The following is a 17772-nucleotide window of genomic DNA, read 5'->3' as shown; positions in this document are numbered from 1 at the left end:
TACCCCATGTTGCAAAAGGATAATGCCTTGCAAGATTTCAGAAGGGTACACAATGCTTTTCTGGGTGATTTGTGCTATGAATTGAAATGTATGAAAACCAAAAGAATCTCCGAGGATGCGCGAACATTGATATGGAGGTTTGGCAGTTTCTTTATCCAGTTTCCCCGTTTCTGCTATATAAGAATAGGCGGTTTTGAAGAGGAACCCTTCAAGCTCCCACATTTTTGTTCAGATTGTTTTGTTTTAGCAGAGATATGTAGGCAGTTGACCTCTGTGATTAAAAAGGCGCAACCCAGGGATAAATGGGAGGGTCATTTTCCCATCCAATTAGATGTATTGTCTTGCAGTTCAATGTCTGATGCCTTGAGTATTGGAGCGGATCTCAAGAACTTCAATTTTTCCCTGTATCCTGAAAGGAAAGGTTTTGATAATAAGGGTTTTTCCCGAAATCTTGGTTTAATGCCGTATCTCCCAATGACACAATTAGAGGACTTCTGGGAAGATTGTACTGATGAACTCGAGGTTTTCAAAAGGGGAAACATGAGGATGGTGTTAGAGCAAGTTATTTCACTGCAGGTAAAGCTGGACATTAAGGGGCTCGAAGAGGACTATCTAGAACTTTTTGAACCCGGATACTTAGCCCGAGCAGAAACTGAGGTGCCTTCAATTAACTGGGACGAGGAAGAGGAAGATGAAGATGATATACAACTAAGAACCAAAGGAGTTCTGGAGAGAACCGTGGCATGGGTTGCCAGGAAGAAAGCAGTGAAATTAGGCATCAAGTCTAATTCTGCGAAAAGTAATGAGGTTCCTCTGCGTTCACCAAAGCGTTTTTCTAATAATGCTTCTATGCCTGTTCATGCAGGTAAAGATAAAAAGCCGCCTCAGGTTAGACACAAGTCTAGTTCAGCTTTGGAGTTTTGTACTCCTCGACATACCCGGTCACGAAGTGCTGCTCAGAGAAGGATGGATCACGCTAAGGATGCAGAGGTGAAGGATACGATTCTTGATACCCAAATATTTGAAGTTGAAGACCTGGATAGCGATGTTGCTAATGCCCTGGATTCCCATACGGTAACCGTAGCTATGACACCACCTTCCAAAGCGATCGAAGGAACAACCAGTTCCAGTGCAACTCCCAAGTGGTTAACCACTTCGGTAAACAAAAAGCGAAACTTCCTTCCCGTGACTATTCCAATTCAGGAGATGGTTGTGAAGTACACAGAGAAGGGTCCCAAGCCGAAAAAGTTCAAAACAGTTGCTCGCCTGGACAATGATGAAAGAATCGGAAAATGGGTCGCCAAAATTGCCTCATACAAGCCCAAGGATGAAAGCAAGGAAGCCAGTACAGATGATTTTGAGATCACTAAGGTGGAGCTGGGAAATATGAGTAGGGATTCAGATAATCATTTCTTCCAGGTATCGGCAAAGAAAATGCTCACCAGATCGAAGAAAGACGAGCGGGAAAAGAGAGAGCTAAAGTGACACATAAATATCCTTGCTCAGTTTATCGACAGCATTGGTTGTTTTGGGGCACTCCCTATATCTCATGCTACGAAAAACTTTGATCCGACTTCACCTAAAAATAAAAAGTTAATGAGCCAAGTTCAACGGGCCAAAAGTATTGCAGAGGCCGTGGAGAGATGGATTGAAGGAATAGTCAAGGACGGAGAAAAGTATATCACTGACTCCCAAAAGTTATGTGATGAAATACAGAGCCCAATCACAGAAGTCCAAAATCAGATTTCACCATGGGCGAAAGAGGAACACAAATGGGAGAGCGTCTTGTCGATGTTCACAAAAATAGAAGAGTATGGAGTTACCCGATTCCTGACAAAGCATTCAATCAAATTGGTGACAGATGAATGTCAGCTCTTTGTGTTGAAAAAGACTATAATGTGGCGGGTGCTTACTTTCAAATCTGTCATCTCCGATGCTAAGACTTTTGTGTATGAACTCCAAGATTTCCAATGCAGTATTGTTAATGACAACAAGGTGGTTAACCCTGACCACGATTGGCAGTTGAGAATTTGCGAGCTGAACACGCAGGATGCAATAAAAGTTTTCCAAATATACATGGAGAAAATCAAAGCCAAGGGTAATTTCACTCCTGAGGATATAACACGGGTTGCTCGGATTGAGTCCATGAACTTTATTGGTAATGATCAGTTACCAAAACATGTTGAGAAGATGGTGAAACACCAGTGGAACAAGGAAGCGGCGAAGGCAAAGCTCAATGCGATTAAAGTTCCAAACCAATCTATAATCCAGGAACTCACGACCGCCCACGACGCCCAGGAAAGCGGAGAAGAAGATAATGATGGGAAAGCGGCATAATGCGTTGATCCAGGCTCCGTTTTTGTTTATGTAATTTTCATGTTTATGCAAAGACTTCGGAACATCTATTCCAATTATATCTTGTTAGTTTCATAACTGTTTTGGGGAGGTTGAATTTTCAGGGAGACCTCCCCTGTTCTAAAGACTATAAATTAAAGGAAGATAGATAGAATAGGGGTTAGATTTTGTGAAGAATTTTAGTTAGTTTTTGGTTTTATTTTCCTCTGTGTGGTAAAGGTCCTGTTTTGCAAAAGGAAGGATCAGACTTTAAAATCTGTAATAGAAAAGAATTTATAGATGTATTGTTGTGCTTTTGTCGCCTAAAATATATATATATATAAGATCATAGTGTTTTTGGGAGAAGGAAAATCTGTGGGTTTTGAATCTATGTAGTCGCATATCTTTGCATATGTTGATCTAATCAAACAACAGTAATCACCTTTCTACTGCAGAAAATTATTATTTTTCTAGGACTCCTTCCTATGAGTTTTGTTTTGTTCAAAATGATTTATGCTTGAAGATAGATTTAGTTTCTCTTATCTGTTCTTTCTGAATTGTTGGAATGGTTTTCTGAACTTTGTTTCAGTTACTTCCATCCCTTGTGTTGAATCAGTTGGAAAATTAATTCTTTTTCTCCGAAATATGTGTGAAATATTGGCCTCTCATCCAAGAATGAAGTAGGCAGCCCTACATGCTTTCAGGTTAAAAGCATACCGATCAAAAATTAATTAGATTATTCCCCAAATAACTAAGATAGGGAGCTGAACCTACGGAAAATTCAGAGGGAGGTGGTTTATATAACACTTACCCAACTGTTCAGTTGAACACTTGTCTTTAAAAGAAGGCGACAGAGTTTGAAATTGATCATTTTTAAGAAAGGCAAAATCCGTTCACTAACAAACTGTACCATGGATGATAGAAGTGTTGTTTTTTGAGTAAAATAATATCATACATATGCTTCTTCAAAAATAGTTGTTCTGGAAAGGATAGTTTTGATTATAGGAAGAATGAAAGAAGTTAGGCATGCTATAGAGGCAGGAATGCAACTATAAAAGGCCATTCTCAAGTATGCTTCTAGAATAAAAAAAAAGAAATGCACTAGGTGGAATGAATTGCCACCAACTCTTTAGCGTCTCCAATCTCCAAAGTTCAAGGTCTTCCGTAAACCTCAAGGGACAAGAGCCTTCATTCCACCTAATGCATTTCCCTTTTTTTTATTCTAGAAGCATACTTGAGAATGGCCTTTTATAGTTGCATTCCTGCCTCTATAGCATACCTAATTTCTTTCATTCTTCCTATAATCAAAACTATCCTTTTCAGAACAACTATTTTTGAAGAAGCATATGTATGATATTATTTTACTCAAAAAACAATACTTCTATCGTCCATTGTTCCAAGGTTTAGAGTAAAACACGTCTGAAGTTCTAGCTAAGGATAACCTTGTCAGCATGTGGGAAGAAAAAAAAATTTAGTTGGGAAAACCACTCTAAAAGAAAAGATGGGAGATCCTTCACCCTTAAGGTCTATGACTCCACAACATAATGAAGAAAAATGCCAAAACACACTCAATGAGAAGCACAAAACATGGGAAGGAAGCAGTGAATCAAGATAGTACATCTGACCATGAGAAGGTTGAGGCCTGCAAAGTGAAGAGCAAAGACACCGCATCTTGTAGGGAATGAGTGCAAGAATAATCAAAGTACCACAATGACTATGGCTTCATTTAATGATATTCCTATCCGATTTTGGAGCTTGTCTCTTTTAAATCCTTGCAATATTCCAACCTAAAAACAAACTTGCAGTATATTTCTTTTTAAAATTAGATTTCAATTCCAAAAGTTAACAATCTCCTTTAGTCGCTGTATCACAACCAAGATATTAGAATTTAAAAATAATTTCCAAATGTTTCAATTTTCCATCCATTGTATCTTATGTTTTTCTTTGGCCCTTGTAGTTTCCAGTATAATATTATGTGAGTTGCTACTATGAATGATAAAGTTCTGATAATGATTAAACAAAAGAAAATATGATTTGTCATGCTGCTGTCTAGTGAGAAGTGAGAATTTATTGTAAAAATGAACAACGTTCAAAACTCATCCGGCAGTACAATTCCCTTGGGTGTGAGACAGAATATTGTTCTATAAGAAGGGTTTGTGAGAGCTGCACGAGTTACTTAACTCCTCCAGTAAGGAAAATTCGACAATAGAACTGATTAAAGACAATGAAAAAGCATATGGCCCTCGGAAGTGTGGATGCAAAAAACAGTCTCAAGACATGTAGGCATCAAACTCTTAGAGCATAGGCAGAGTGGTAAGGTCATATTTTCTCACAAACTTGTGAAATTCAAGCCACAAAACCTAATGAGATCAAAATTAAAACAAGATATAAAAGGTAAAGTGAATAACCCCTTCCTACAACAGGAGGGAACTCTCAATATTGCTAGCCAGGCTACACCTAAATGATCCCCTGTGCCACTCATGAGTGCATTAGCTGAAAAGTTGCCTTATGTTTGGGCACTAGATGCCCTGTTCAATACACATGAATGAGGTCTCCTGTTTCTCGCCTCACCAGGTGTGTAGCCCCCAAAGCTTTCATCATTTGTATTTCCTAAATCCCCTATATCTTTACATTAATATCTCTTTTTCCTTTGGACGATTGGAAGTGAGTATTCTTTCGTTTTTGTATAGCCTGATAAGTTAGCTAATAACCATATTATATTAGGACCACGCGTGAATTTGCATTGGGAAAATTAGATAGAGCAAAGAAAAAAGGTAGAAACATACCAACCTTTGGGAGGTCTTCCCTGCGCTTTTTCTCATCTAAATGCTTCTGGAGAAGAAGATTGAGCTTGAGACCCGAATCAGGCAATGGACACTTCATTAGACCTTTTAATCTGACGATTTTGTCATCAAGCTCACTATCCGTTAGGCTTGTCAGGTCGTGCTCCCTGTCGCCATCCCTTTGCTCTTTGTCGCTTTCTTTCTCCAGAATGTGTAGCTCCATAACCTCATCTTTGCAATCTTCAAACCACCCAGGCTTCAAATGGATCCCCGCCATTACATTCCCGAAAATACCCTAAACTAATCCTACAGGGGCACCATTCAATTGTAGGCTACGCAGTTGAATTGTACGCTATGGAGTTGATTGAATCAATTACACACTCGGGTGCAGATTTGTTTGAGCTTGTCTTAAATATTTGGGTTTCTGATAGAATTGGAAATTGTATGGAAGCAAATTTGAGATTAAACGTTCAATTGATCAGAGCATCAAAACTATTTGAACGAGCACGAGTCAAGCTGATAGTCACAAAATCGTATCTCCCTCTCCGACTGCTCTGTGAGGTACACAGCGCGGTGGAGCAGTCGCCATTGGGCAATCAAGCTTTCTTTCCAACTTAAGTAAATGGAAAAATTGGCCGCACGTTTAATATTGTTTTAGATGGTATATTGGTAAAGATGTTAAAATTGAAACCTTGTAGGTCACACGCTCCAGACTTCGGAAGGGAACATTTACGAAGCATTATTTTGTTTTCCCCCCTCCTTTGGGCAGGGGTTTAACGCCCGTTTCGCTTCCTCGTGTATTTTGTGTGACCAAAAGATTTACTTGTAAGATTATGACACTAAATATGAAATTAAAATTGAGATTACATTATAAGAATAAAGAAGGGAGATAGAGTATTTGTTTTTCCTCTATGCATCTAATAATTGAAAATAGAGGAACTTTATTACTTGATGCATCTAATAATTGAAAATAGAGGAACTTTATTACTTGATGCATCTAACAATTGAAAATAGAGGAACTTTATTATTTGTACATTAATGTTAAATTATGCGAAAATGCCTCTGCGTGTGAAAAAGTGAGAGAGAGAGTATTTGTTTTTTCTCTATGCATCTAATAATTGAAAATAGAGGAAGTTTATTATTTGTACATTAATGCCAAATTGTGCGAAAATGCCTCTACGTGCGAAAAAGTGATGCAATGCATCGACATCCTTTTTAGAGCTTTCTTATTCGCCACAGAGAAATTACAAAGGCTTTGCAAATCGATTTGTTGTTTTGGCTAATAACTCTGGGATTGAGGATCTTGGTAGGGTCATTTCGTGGACCCGCAATCAGGAGGCCTTCTTTGCAAAAACAAAATACTCTCTGGTTAATGAGGTTAGGGCTCCCCCTCCTCTTTACAAGGGTTGGGATCGGGACTGGCATTTGGTGAGCCGTAGAAATAAAAGGGCTTTAAGGCAACCAAACGGCCACAAACGGATTTCCAATAATTGTAGGGAGGAGGGTTTTGTAAAACCTAACCAGTCAAAGAGATCCTCTGCTTACCATACTATCCCTCCACGAAAAATCTCTGGGTAAATTATCAAAGGATATGGAAACCCCTAGCTATCACAATTCTAAGGAAGTCGAGCACCCAATGTCGGATCTACCTTCAAATTCCCCAGCTACCCCTAACGGGTTGGTCATTGAAATTGATAACCATACCCAGGCCAGGTATCAAATGTATTGCAGTGACTAAATGAGCTTTGCTCGGTGGAAAGGTTGGGGGATCCCGTCTGAACAAATTGCCAACTGGGTGTCATCCTCCTTCAATAACCAAGTAAAAATTGTTGTCCTTCCTGATAATTTCTTAGCTATTGAATGTGGTAATAAGAGTCTGAGAAATTCATTGCTAAACGGGGATATATTGTCATTTAAGGGTCTAGGGTTTGATTGCTGGGATTGGCAACCTCTCTTTCTCCCATCTCTAAGCTTCTTTAACCAGCTCTTAATCGTTAATATGAATATTAACATTAAATCTTTAGTGCCTGTAACTCTGAAATGCGATAAATCTTGTTTAACCCTAGAATTACCCTTTTATAATGCTCCCTTTGAAGATTCTAAGCCAAGGAAGATCCCCTTCGAGAAACCCTTCCCTGAATCGTTGCTTAAATCTAATGGCACACCATTCAAATTCGTGGAAGGAGGGGGTTTCACCCTAGAGGGCTATAAGATTGATATTAACCCTAATCATCTCACCACGGACCTATATCCTCATAGCTCCCCTGTTAAGCCCTCTCGTTCCCCTCTTCCTCCACTGCTTACTATAAATTCACCTATAGCTGACTCTCTTCTCAAGGATCGAGATCTGGAAGAAGGTGAAATCAATGAGGTTATCCCTCAGAAAGAGCAGCTCGGTCTGACAAATATGTCATCATCTAGCTCTCTCATCCCTCCAAAGAAGCTGAGTCCCTTGGGGTCTCCCCCTTTAATGAAACTAATTACCCTTGAGCAATCAGCAGTAATGGATAGGCTTTCCCCCTATCCAGGAATGGTATCCTTGCAGGATCATCCTATCTCTCTAGCCTCAAGATTGGAGGGCTTTGAGGAGGCAGAGGCTCTCCCTCCACCTTTGAAGGCTATTTCTGATTCAATTGTAGAATCTGAGAGTGATCAAGTGGCTAGGGAAGTTAACATCATTGCCAATTTTGTATGGGAAAAAGTAGTAAACAACCTCATGGGTCAATTGGTTGCTGAAATTTGTGATGATGAGGAGTTGGAAAGACAAAGGGATCTCTTAATCAAAAATCTAGTGGATGTTACCAGAGCCGACCTAGAAACAGATGAATTATTTATAGCATTAGATAACTTAGAAAATGATAACCCAAATACTCTAGGCATTCTAAGCTCTGATAGAAGTAAGGACTCTCCTGACTGTGCTAAACACAGTAAGAGAAGAGGTAGGACATCCCTTGCTGAACTAAGATCAAAGGATGGAGATGCCAAGGGTCAGTCTAAAATATCTACTCTTTTTAATGCAGGGGAGGGGAAGTTCCTCCCCACAGAGCCATGAAAATCATAACATGGAATGTTAGGGGTTTGAATGCCCCTAACAAATGGCGCATCTTAAAGCGTTGCATCTCTGATTCTAAACCAGATATAATGTTAATCCAAGAAACCAAAATGAACTCCTCTGAGATAGCCCTTTTCGAGAAAAAACTAGGCATTGGACAGCTAAAGCACTCCTCTGCTACAAGGGCCTCTAGGGGCTTAGCCATCATTTGGGACTCTAGATTCATCTTGTTTATACCTTTAGAGATTAAGCAAAATTGGATGGGAGGAGAAGTAGTAAGTTATAAAAATAACCTAAGATTCAAATTGATTAACATTTACGTTCCTATCCAAAATAGGGATAAGGGTAGGGTGTGGGTGGAACTGGAGTCTTTCCTCAGAAGTTTCCCAAATAATGTATGCATCATTGGGGGAGATTTCAATGCTATTACTAAGGTAGCAGACAAAAGAGGAGGTACCAACAAACTTCCTCCAGCGGCTATAGATTTCAATCATTGGATCAATAGGAACTCCCTGTTGGAAATCCAGACGGCAGATAATGCCTTCACTTGGAACAACAAAAGGCTTGGTTTCTATAACATTGTTGAGAAACTAGATAGGTTCTTTATCCATGGAGGGCTCTTGGAGCTTAACTTTACCCTGAATGCAAAACCCCTCCCTTTAGCAGGATCTGACCATTTCCCACTCCAACTAATCTTATTATCTGACCACTCCCTTAAAAAATGTCCCTTCAAATTTGAGAGCACGTGGTTTAGAGATGATAACTTTTAAAATTTAATTGAGAACTGGTTGAGAAGCTATGTTTTCTCTGGTTCGGAGATGTTTATTATCACAAGCAAGTTAAAGCCTATCAAAAGGAAGCTCTTAGAATGGAACAGGACTAATTTTGGAAATATTTTCAATAAAAAACTCCTAGAAGAAAATGATCTTAAGAATGTTAACATTGAGGTTCTTGAGAAGGGGATGGATAAGCATCTCTTCCTCAAAGAAAAGGCTCTACTCTCTGAATATGAAAATATACTCTCAAATGAAGAGATCTTTTGGAAACAAAAATCGAGGGAGACTTGGTTGAGTGATGGGGACCGAAATACTAAGTTTTTCCACAATAGTACTAAGCAGAGGAGATGGGTCAATTGAATTTCTAAAATTAAGAATTGTCAGGGTTCCATCATGTCTGAACCGAATGATGTTGCCTCCGAGGCAACAAGGTTTTTTGATAAAATCTTAAATAATATTGAAGGCTCCAACCTCAAAGGCCGACTCAATATTATCAAGAATCTTCTAAAACTCATTAACGATGACCACAACAAAATCTTGTCAAATAAATTCTCTGAGGAGGAGGTTAAATATGTCCTTATGAAGATGAATCCCGACAAGGTCCTGGGCCCGGATGGCTTCCCCACTAGCTTTTTCCAAAAATGTTGGGGTTTTATGGGGATAGAGATCACAGACGCCTTAGAAGGTATTAGGAAATCTGGTAAGATTCTCAAAGAAATCAACAATACCTTCTTAGCTCTCATCCCCAAAAAAGAGAATCCTGAAAGCTTTAATGACTTCAGACCAATAGCCCTTTGCAACACTCTGTACAAACTCTTAACCAAAACCCTAGCAGCCAAACTCCAGAATCTTCTCCCCATTATCATTAGTGAAGAACAAACCGGCTTCATACCAAATAGATCAATCTATGATGGGGTTATTATAGCCCAAGAGGCCATTCATTCGGTCCAACTCAACAGGGCCCCAAGTATGCTAGTCAAATTAGACATAAGCAAAGCTTATGACAAAGTTGATTGGCGCTTCCTATGCAAATGCTTGGAGGCCTTTGGATTTTCCAAATCCTAGATCAACCTAATCTTTGAATGTATATCCACTCCCAAATTCTCGGTCCTGGTCAATGGTTCCCCGAAAGGTTTCTTCAGCAGCTCAAGAGGGCTCAGGCAAGGAGATCCTATATCCCCCTTCCTCTTCATCATCATGGTTGAAGCCCTAGGTAGATCCATCTCTAAGGCCAAAGAGGAAGGTGGGATCCAAGGAATCCCCATTACCAGCGGCCTCCCTCCCTTTACGCACCAACAATTTGTCGACAACATGATGTTTTTTGGGCAGGTAAGTGTAAGGGAAGCAAGCGCCTTCAAAGGCATCCTTCATTCCTATATGCTAGCCTCGGGTCAAGAGGTGAATCTGACCAAGTCTGCAATTTTTATGTTCAACATAGACCCCTCCTTAGGAAAAGTGATCAGCAATGTCCTGGAGATTAGTGAAGGAACTCTTCCTTGAAAGTACCTAGGCATTCCCCTTGACAAGGGTAGAAGATCCTCAAAATTATGGGACAACTTGGTGGATAAAATTAAGTCCAGGATTAACACTTGGAAAGGAAAATGGCTCTCATCTGCAGGTAGAGTAACCTTGGTTAGATCGGTCTTGTCAGTTATGCCCATTTACCAGCTCTCCTGTCAACATTTATCTTCTTCTAAACTTGCAGAGCTCAACAAGCATCTTAGGACTTTCTTTTGGCAAGGTGCTAATGACAATCGTAAAATATCACTCATATCTTGGGACAAGATATGCAAACCTAAAGAAGAAAGAGGAGTTGGCATTAAAAACCTTCATGATTAGGGCAAAGCCTTGGGTGCCAAGTTGGTCTGGAGGATGTTCAGAACCCCCCACCTCAAATGGGCTCGCTTGCTGCACCACAAATACCTTAATGGAGGGAATCCTATCCAAATCTTCAGAGAAACCAACCCTCCCAGAGGGTCCTACCTATGGAATTTGATGTTAGACTGCAGGAGGATTATCTCTGACAAACTTACTTGGAACCTGGGGTCCGGGGATAAAGCTCTTTTTCTGGTTGGATTCATGGGGTGGATATAAGGCTATTGATAATATCCATGACTTTGGTGCTACTCGTATCCTTCTTGAATCTCACAGAGGACCCCTGTTAAACAACTATATCTCCCCTTCAGAGGATGGGGCTGGTTGGCAGTGGATCGAGAAGGAAGATGAGGATATCCTGGTAAGGGATAAACAAAAACTTATGGCAATTCTTAAATCAAGGAACATTGCCTTATGTCAGGCTAAGGATAAGCTCATCTGGGATGGCTCCCTAAGAGGAGAATACAACTCCAAGGATGGGTACTCTCTCATCTCCAAATCATTTATAAGACCTATGTCTGAGCTTCCCTTGAAACTTTACTAGGATAAATATTGTCTGCCTAAGGCAGGTATCTTCTCTTGGCTTGCAGTTCAAAACAAGCTCCTAACTACGAACAAATTTAGAAGAATGGGGTATGAGGGCCCTAGTAGATGTCCTCTTTGTGAGGTAGATGAGGAAGACATCAATCATATCCTCCTTAACTACCCCTTTGCTCACAAATGTTGGATCTGGTTCACCAACAAACTTGAATGGTCTATGTCCTTCCGCCACACCATCTTTGGAATGCTCAAGGCATGGCCTCTCCTCAGGCGTGGTTGTCACTTTGAAGGTTTATGGACAACTCTTCCTTCTTCCATTATGTGGGAACTATGGAAGGAGAGAAATAGACGTCTCTTTAAGAATAAAAAACTAGAGGTTCCTAGAATCATTAACAGGATAGAGTCAGCTATCACTGAGCTCATGAACAACCGACTGTCATCAGGCACATTCAAGAATGCCTCTATCACTTATTGGGATGAAAAGATGATAAAATGTTGGGAAGGCTTATCCTTTCCTCCCTTTGTAGGAGATGGTCCTATTGCAAGTCTTCGATCAAGGGATGCATGTATATGGCAGCCCCTAGGTGAAGGTTGGATGAAGCTAAACTTTGATGGGGCATCATGTGGCAACCCAAGGCAAGCAGGGATAGGATGTGTTGTTCATAATTGGGAAGGCAAGGAAGTAGCAACCCTTTCCTCTGCAGTTGGCATCAACACCAACAATTGGGCAAAACTTATGGCCCTGGTGGAGGGTCTACATTTATGCAGGAAACTGGGAGTTAAGAACTTGGAAATTGAAGGAGATTCGGCTATAATTGTCAATGCTCTGAGGAAAGGTAGTATGCCTAATTGGAGACTAAATACTTTGTTGTCAAAAGCTCTTGACTTATGCAGAGATTTTGATAGGTTCACAGTCAATCATATTTATAGGGAGGGCAGTAAAGAGCACATGAGTTGGCCAACTTGGGAGTCAATGGCATCAATCTCCTGTTTGTGCCACCTTAAGGCAACCCCCTCTTTTTTTTTTGTGTCCTAAGTGGTCGTTAGCATGTTCCTCCTTTCATCCCCTTATGTTTCTCTTGCCCAGACTCTGTTTTAACCCCCTTATTTATTCCTCTTCCTGCCCCCTGTATTTTCGTATAGATACTCATACAAACATTCAGTTGAAATATTGGTTTCTCAACATATAACCGTTAACTAACACTTTTTTTTCGAATATCACTTCGATCAAGTATTTCCTTCATTCATTGATATACTATTTTCGGTCGCTAGGGTTGTCTCCTCACCTCTTCCTATCTGATATCCATCAGGTTTTTATGTCAATGAAACCTTGGGCTTCGGTGACCTCCTTTATTTTTCCACTGAAATACTTCTTCCATCGATATCACTATGCCCCGTTGATGAATGGATCTATTGTCTCACTGAAGCCTTTCTTTATCCTCTCTTGTCGTCTTCCGCCAATAAAGTTGTATTGGTGAAACAACGCATATCAGAGACATGCCTTTTAGCCTCCTCGAAACCTATTTCCTCATCGATATCTTTTATCGATGTAACTACCTTTTTTCTGATCGACCTTATTCTTTTGATGAGAACATTTCTTTCGATGAGTCCCTTTGCACCGATGGTATTATCTCCTTGAAGACTTTTTCCCATGGATGAAAACCATCTCCACTTTCCTCAATATCTTTTATCGATGAAATTACTATCTTTGATGAGTCCTTTCTGAAGTTCATCAACGTTTCCTTTCTTTCGATACCCTTTTTATATCAATGAGACATCATTGGGTCTCATGTCGAAGAAACCTTGGGCTTTAGTAACTTCCTTTATCCTTCCATCGAAACACTTTTTCTATCGACATCACTACACTCCTTCGATGAATGGGTCTATTGTTTCATCGAGGCCATCTTTCTTTTGATGATTTGCTTCCACTATCATCTTTCATCGATGAGCTCATTAGTAATCTTCCTCGATAAAGTTGCATCGGTAAAACCACACACATCAGTAGCATGCCTTTTAGCCTCCTCGAACCTCATATTCTTATCGATATCTTTTATCGATGTAGCTTCCTTCTGTTTGATCGAGATCATTCTTTCAATAAGAACGCTTCTTTCGGTAAGTTTCCTTCATGTTGCACCGATGGTATTATTTTCTCAGAAGCCTTTTCCCGTCGATGAAAACTGTCTCTGTTTTCTTCGATATCCTCTTTCGGTGAAATCAATGCTTTCGATGAGTCCCTTAGGTTCATTGGTGTTCCCTTTCCTTTGATACCCTTTTATATCGATGAAACTCTCTTATGTTTTATCGACCTTTTATCTTTCGATGAAACTATCACTGTCGGCCAATAACTTTAGTATCTCTTCGACACCCTTCTTTTCTCGAACAGTCCTATCCATGAAACCTTCCCCAGTTTCTTCAATCTCATCATTTCGGTAGAACTATCTTCTTTGGTGAATTCATTACATGTCCTACAGATACCATAGTTTCTTCGGTAGCCTTGCTTCATCGATGAAACCTCCTTTGGTTTCTTCGATATACCTTCTATTGATGAAAAATAACGCTTTCGATAAGTCCCTTTTGAAGTTCATCGAGGCCCAAGTCTATTCGATATATCATCTTATCGATGAAACATCGATAGGTTTATTCGATTTAACAGGTGTACCATTTCGGTAAAACTAGACATTCCAATGAGAGGTTAGTGTGTACATTCGATGGCTTTGGTTTGGGCGATAACTTTTAGGATTCTGATGTCGATGGAAGTTTTAAGGGTTCTATCAAAATTCTTAAAGGCATGCTTGATTTACTTAAAGCTTTCCCGTGACACTTAATTAGGGCCTTGAAGGCTCTCGAACCATTTTCTTTAGGATGGTAGCTCCCGGCGATCTCTCTGCAGAAATATTTATGGAATTTGTCTCATTAATATTTATTGAGTTTATGCTCTTCTATGGGTAATCTCTCTCACATTATGTTTCTGGAGATTTTTTGAGACTAATATTTTGAGCTGTGTATCCTGACAGGGTGACCATCCAGGTAGGTATGATATATTGTATAAGTTGACATGTTCGGTTTTCCTTTTCCTAACATTCTAGTGAAAGATTTTCTCAAGATTTTGTGCAGCATAAGGAGCAAAGTATGCTTAACCCTGTGTTTCAGGAATAGCAAGAGTTGTCGCCCACAAATGGCAGCATCACCCCAAGAGATGGGCAATCTGCTGCTCAACTTTACACAGAGGATTTCTACATACAATCTTCATTATTTTGGACAAGTTCCCTTTGTGATCTTGTACCTCCATTTTGTATTGCATTCTTAGTTTTTTTTATCATTGAGGGATCTGGGCTAGATCAGAGGTTTTCTTCCCTCCATTCTTTCCTACCGGTGCCCACACCGAATGGAGGTGTAAATGTAAATCTATCTATTTTTAAAATTAATAAAATTCTTTGGCCTCGGCCTTTTATCGATAAAAAAGAAATAAAAATTAATTGAAAATAGAGATTGAGAGCAATATAGTAAGTTTAAGATTAGGTTCCAATTTTCATCTTGATATTCTTTTATAAGAATGAAATAGCACATGGAAATTTCTAGTATCATGTGTTTATGTTTGTATTGGTGCAATCTTGCTTACTTAAGCACACTAACATTTTACTGGTGCAATAATGTTTTATATAAGCATGGAAGTGTCCTCTACATTTGTTTACAAAAACTCATCTCAATTGACATATTCACCTACACTCATTCTTGGGCGAAAATATGTATATAGACAAAAATGGTTACATGTGTGTGTGTGTGTGTGTGTGTGTGTGTGTGTGTGTGTGTGTGTGTGTGTGTGTGAGAGAGAGAGAGAGAGAGAGAGAGAGAGAGAGGATGGTTACCACATTGGGGATACCTTATAAAAGATTTTATAGGATAGCAATACTGAATTCACAAAAAGAGGGTAACATGTGTCAGCATACAACAATAACAAAGATAATATACTAAATAAATAATACTATAAGGCTCAAATCCAAAATCATAAAAGCAATCTCGACAACACAACAATGTTTTAGCATTTCCCAAGAGTATCAAAGGTTTATCGCAAGCTTGTTGAATAACAAACAATGTATACTAGCAATCCATACTCATAAGAACAATCCCAACAACAAAACAATGCTTTGGTGTTTCCCAATATTAACAAAGGTTTATCACAACCTTACATGATAACAGAATACTTAAAAGATTCATGCCTCTGTAGTGTCATAAAATTGTGACCCTAGCAATCTTTGACTGCATTAGGGTCCTCACGCATGAAAATTCAAATCCTCTAGCCTGATCGGAGACCGAAGATTGCTCAACTTGTGGAAACAACTTCTTCATTGGCCTCTGCATCACCCCGTTTGCACTCTGCCCTAAAGAAGTCGATAGGATAGGGGCGTGGCCCCACTGTCAACCTTACATGATAACATAATACTTAAAAGATTCATACCTTTATAATGTCATAAAATTGTGACCCTAGCAATTTTCAATTGCATTAGGGTCCTCACACATGCGAATTCGAATCCTCTAGCCTGATCGGAGACTGAAGATTGCTCAGCTTGTGGAAACAACTTCTTCATTGGCCTCTGCATCACCCCGTACGCACTCTATCCTAAAGAAAGGGATAGGATAGGGGTGTGGCCCCATTGTCCCCCCTTGGACAGGGGTGTGGCACCCTTGTACTTCCACAACAGGGGCGTGGTGCCCCTATCCCTACCCTATTTTGGGGCAGGACCCTTCCTAGGGTTGCATTGTTGGTTGTGCCTCAGGTAGGAAACTCCCCCAATGTCGGCCCATGATGAAAATCAAATCCACTAGCATGTATTTAAGGGGCATTCATCCTCTCATTTGCATAAGTGGAAATTGGATAAGTTGAATAAGTTGAAGTTGGAGAGATTCAAGTGTGCACAAGTGATCAAGCATTCAAGCGTTTAAGCATTCTCAAGGCTCCCTTTAAGGCTAGGTGTTGCATTCAAGTCAAGGATTCAACCATTGAAGAGGAGATTGATTTCAACATTCAATTTCACACAAGCATTTCTATCAACATTGCTACCACAACCTCCCTTGAGGTGATTTACAATTCAGTCTTTCATTTACATCTACTTGCAAGTACTTTCTCTCATTACTTGGTTAATTCCAAAATTGGGGTTTGACCTAAAGGCAAACCCCCAATCCCAACCCATTTTCCTCTCTTTTATGTGTGTAGGTTGCAGGTGCACAGTCGTACTTTTGGATTTGGGCTTCATTTGCAGAGGCGGAAAAACCCTTTTCGTTTTGCGGATTTTTCGGAGGACCATGCACATTCTCGCCACTATCTGGGCAATTTTTCCTCAAATTCGCAAGGTGACTTCATCTCAACATATTACTACCATATACAGGTGCACAACTTCATCCCATATTCTGATCTCAAGTTATAATTAGTTCTTTGTCACTTTTGCACTACATAATTCAATCAATTCCTTTGCATTTCAAACAAGGAAGAGGGGATCAACTTAGCATTCCCAATTCATTCAGAATTCAATCTACCATCTTCATGTGGAGAGATTGAATCTAGTGAATCATCCTCTCCTCTTTCTAATGTAACATGGTGAAAAGTGCTTGAATTGTAATCGATAGCGAAACTCTCATCTCTCTTTGAGGGAAAGGGTAGTTTCCTTCTTGATTTATCATTCACCTTTTTCCACATTACATTTTGGTGAACCTGACATCTTGCATGCTTTCCTTTGAAAAAATTGCGTATTTTTCATTTACAAGTTTCAAATTTCTGCAAACTTAGTGGTTAAATCATTAAAAACCCTAGTTTTTAATTAAAATTGAGCTTGTAATTTGTAAAACTTGCTTGTGGTTATCATAGATCTAAAAATTGTTTTGATTGTCAAATTCAATTTCCTCATTATCTTGTTCAATTTGCAATTAAAATTTACAAAATTAAGAGGTTACTTGTTAAAACCCTAATTTTCAAAAATCATATTGAACTTGTGCAAAAATTAGATTTCCATTTAATTTTCAGATTTTTTATTGTTCTCAGATTTGTCTGTAATCCTACAATTCAAATTTTTTATTTCCCCCCTTTTTCCCAAAATTCAAATTTTAAAATTAAGTGGTTAGGTCATCAAACCCTAACTTTTAAAATTAATTGGATTTTGTGTGAATTGCAAATCAATTTCATTTACATTCAGATTTCTAAATATTTTACAAGGTGTCCCTATCCATTAGGTTTGACCCTTTTCAAAATTGCAATTCAATTCCTCTGTTTCTTCAAAACCCTAATAGGGTCCTATTTTCACATTTGTGTCTTCATTTTGCCCATTTAGAGATCATAAAATTCACCAAATTTTTGGGGTTAGCATTAAAATCATCGTAATATCCATCCCTGAAAATTTCAAAAAAAGTTGGTCGGACCATG

At 39.3% G+C, this 17772-nt stretch overlaps 1 protein-coding gene across 2 annotated transcripts in view; it reads right to left on the bottom strand.

The window, feature by feature from the left end:
• The window catches only part of LOC131070457 (ubiquitin-like-specific protease 1D), a 208061-nt gene extending 202174 nt beyond the window's left edge, over window positions 1-5887 (bottom strand). For both annotated transcript variants that reach the window (XM_058006014.1, XM_058006015.1), the window contains exon 1: window positions 5125-5887. In XM_058006014.1, coding sequence (XP_057861997.1) covers window positions 5125-5394 — 270 coding nt within the window. In that variant the 5' untranslated portion in view covers window positions 5395-5887. The remainder of the gene's footprint in view (window positions 1-5124) is intronic.
• Between the last annotated feature and the right edge of the window lie 11885 nt (window positions 5888-17772).

Source organism: Cryptomeria japonica, chromosome 3, assembly GCF_030272615.1.
Source record: "Cryptomeria japonica chromosome 3, Sugi_1.0, whole genome shotgun sequence".
In the NCBI taxonomy this organism is placed as follows: domain Eukaryota; kingdom Viridiplantae; phylum Streptophyta; class Pinopsida; order Cupressales; family Cupressaceae; genus Cryptomeria; species Cryptomeria japonica.
Note: the sequence above shows the minus strand (reverse complement) of the source record. Positions and strands in the feature narration are given on the sequence as shown.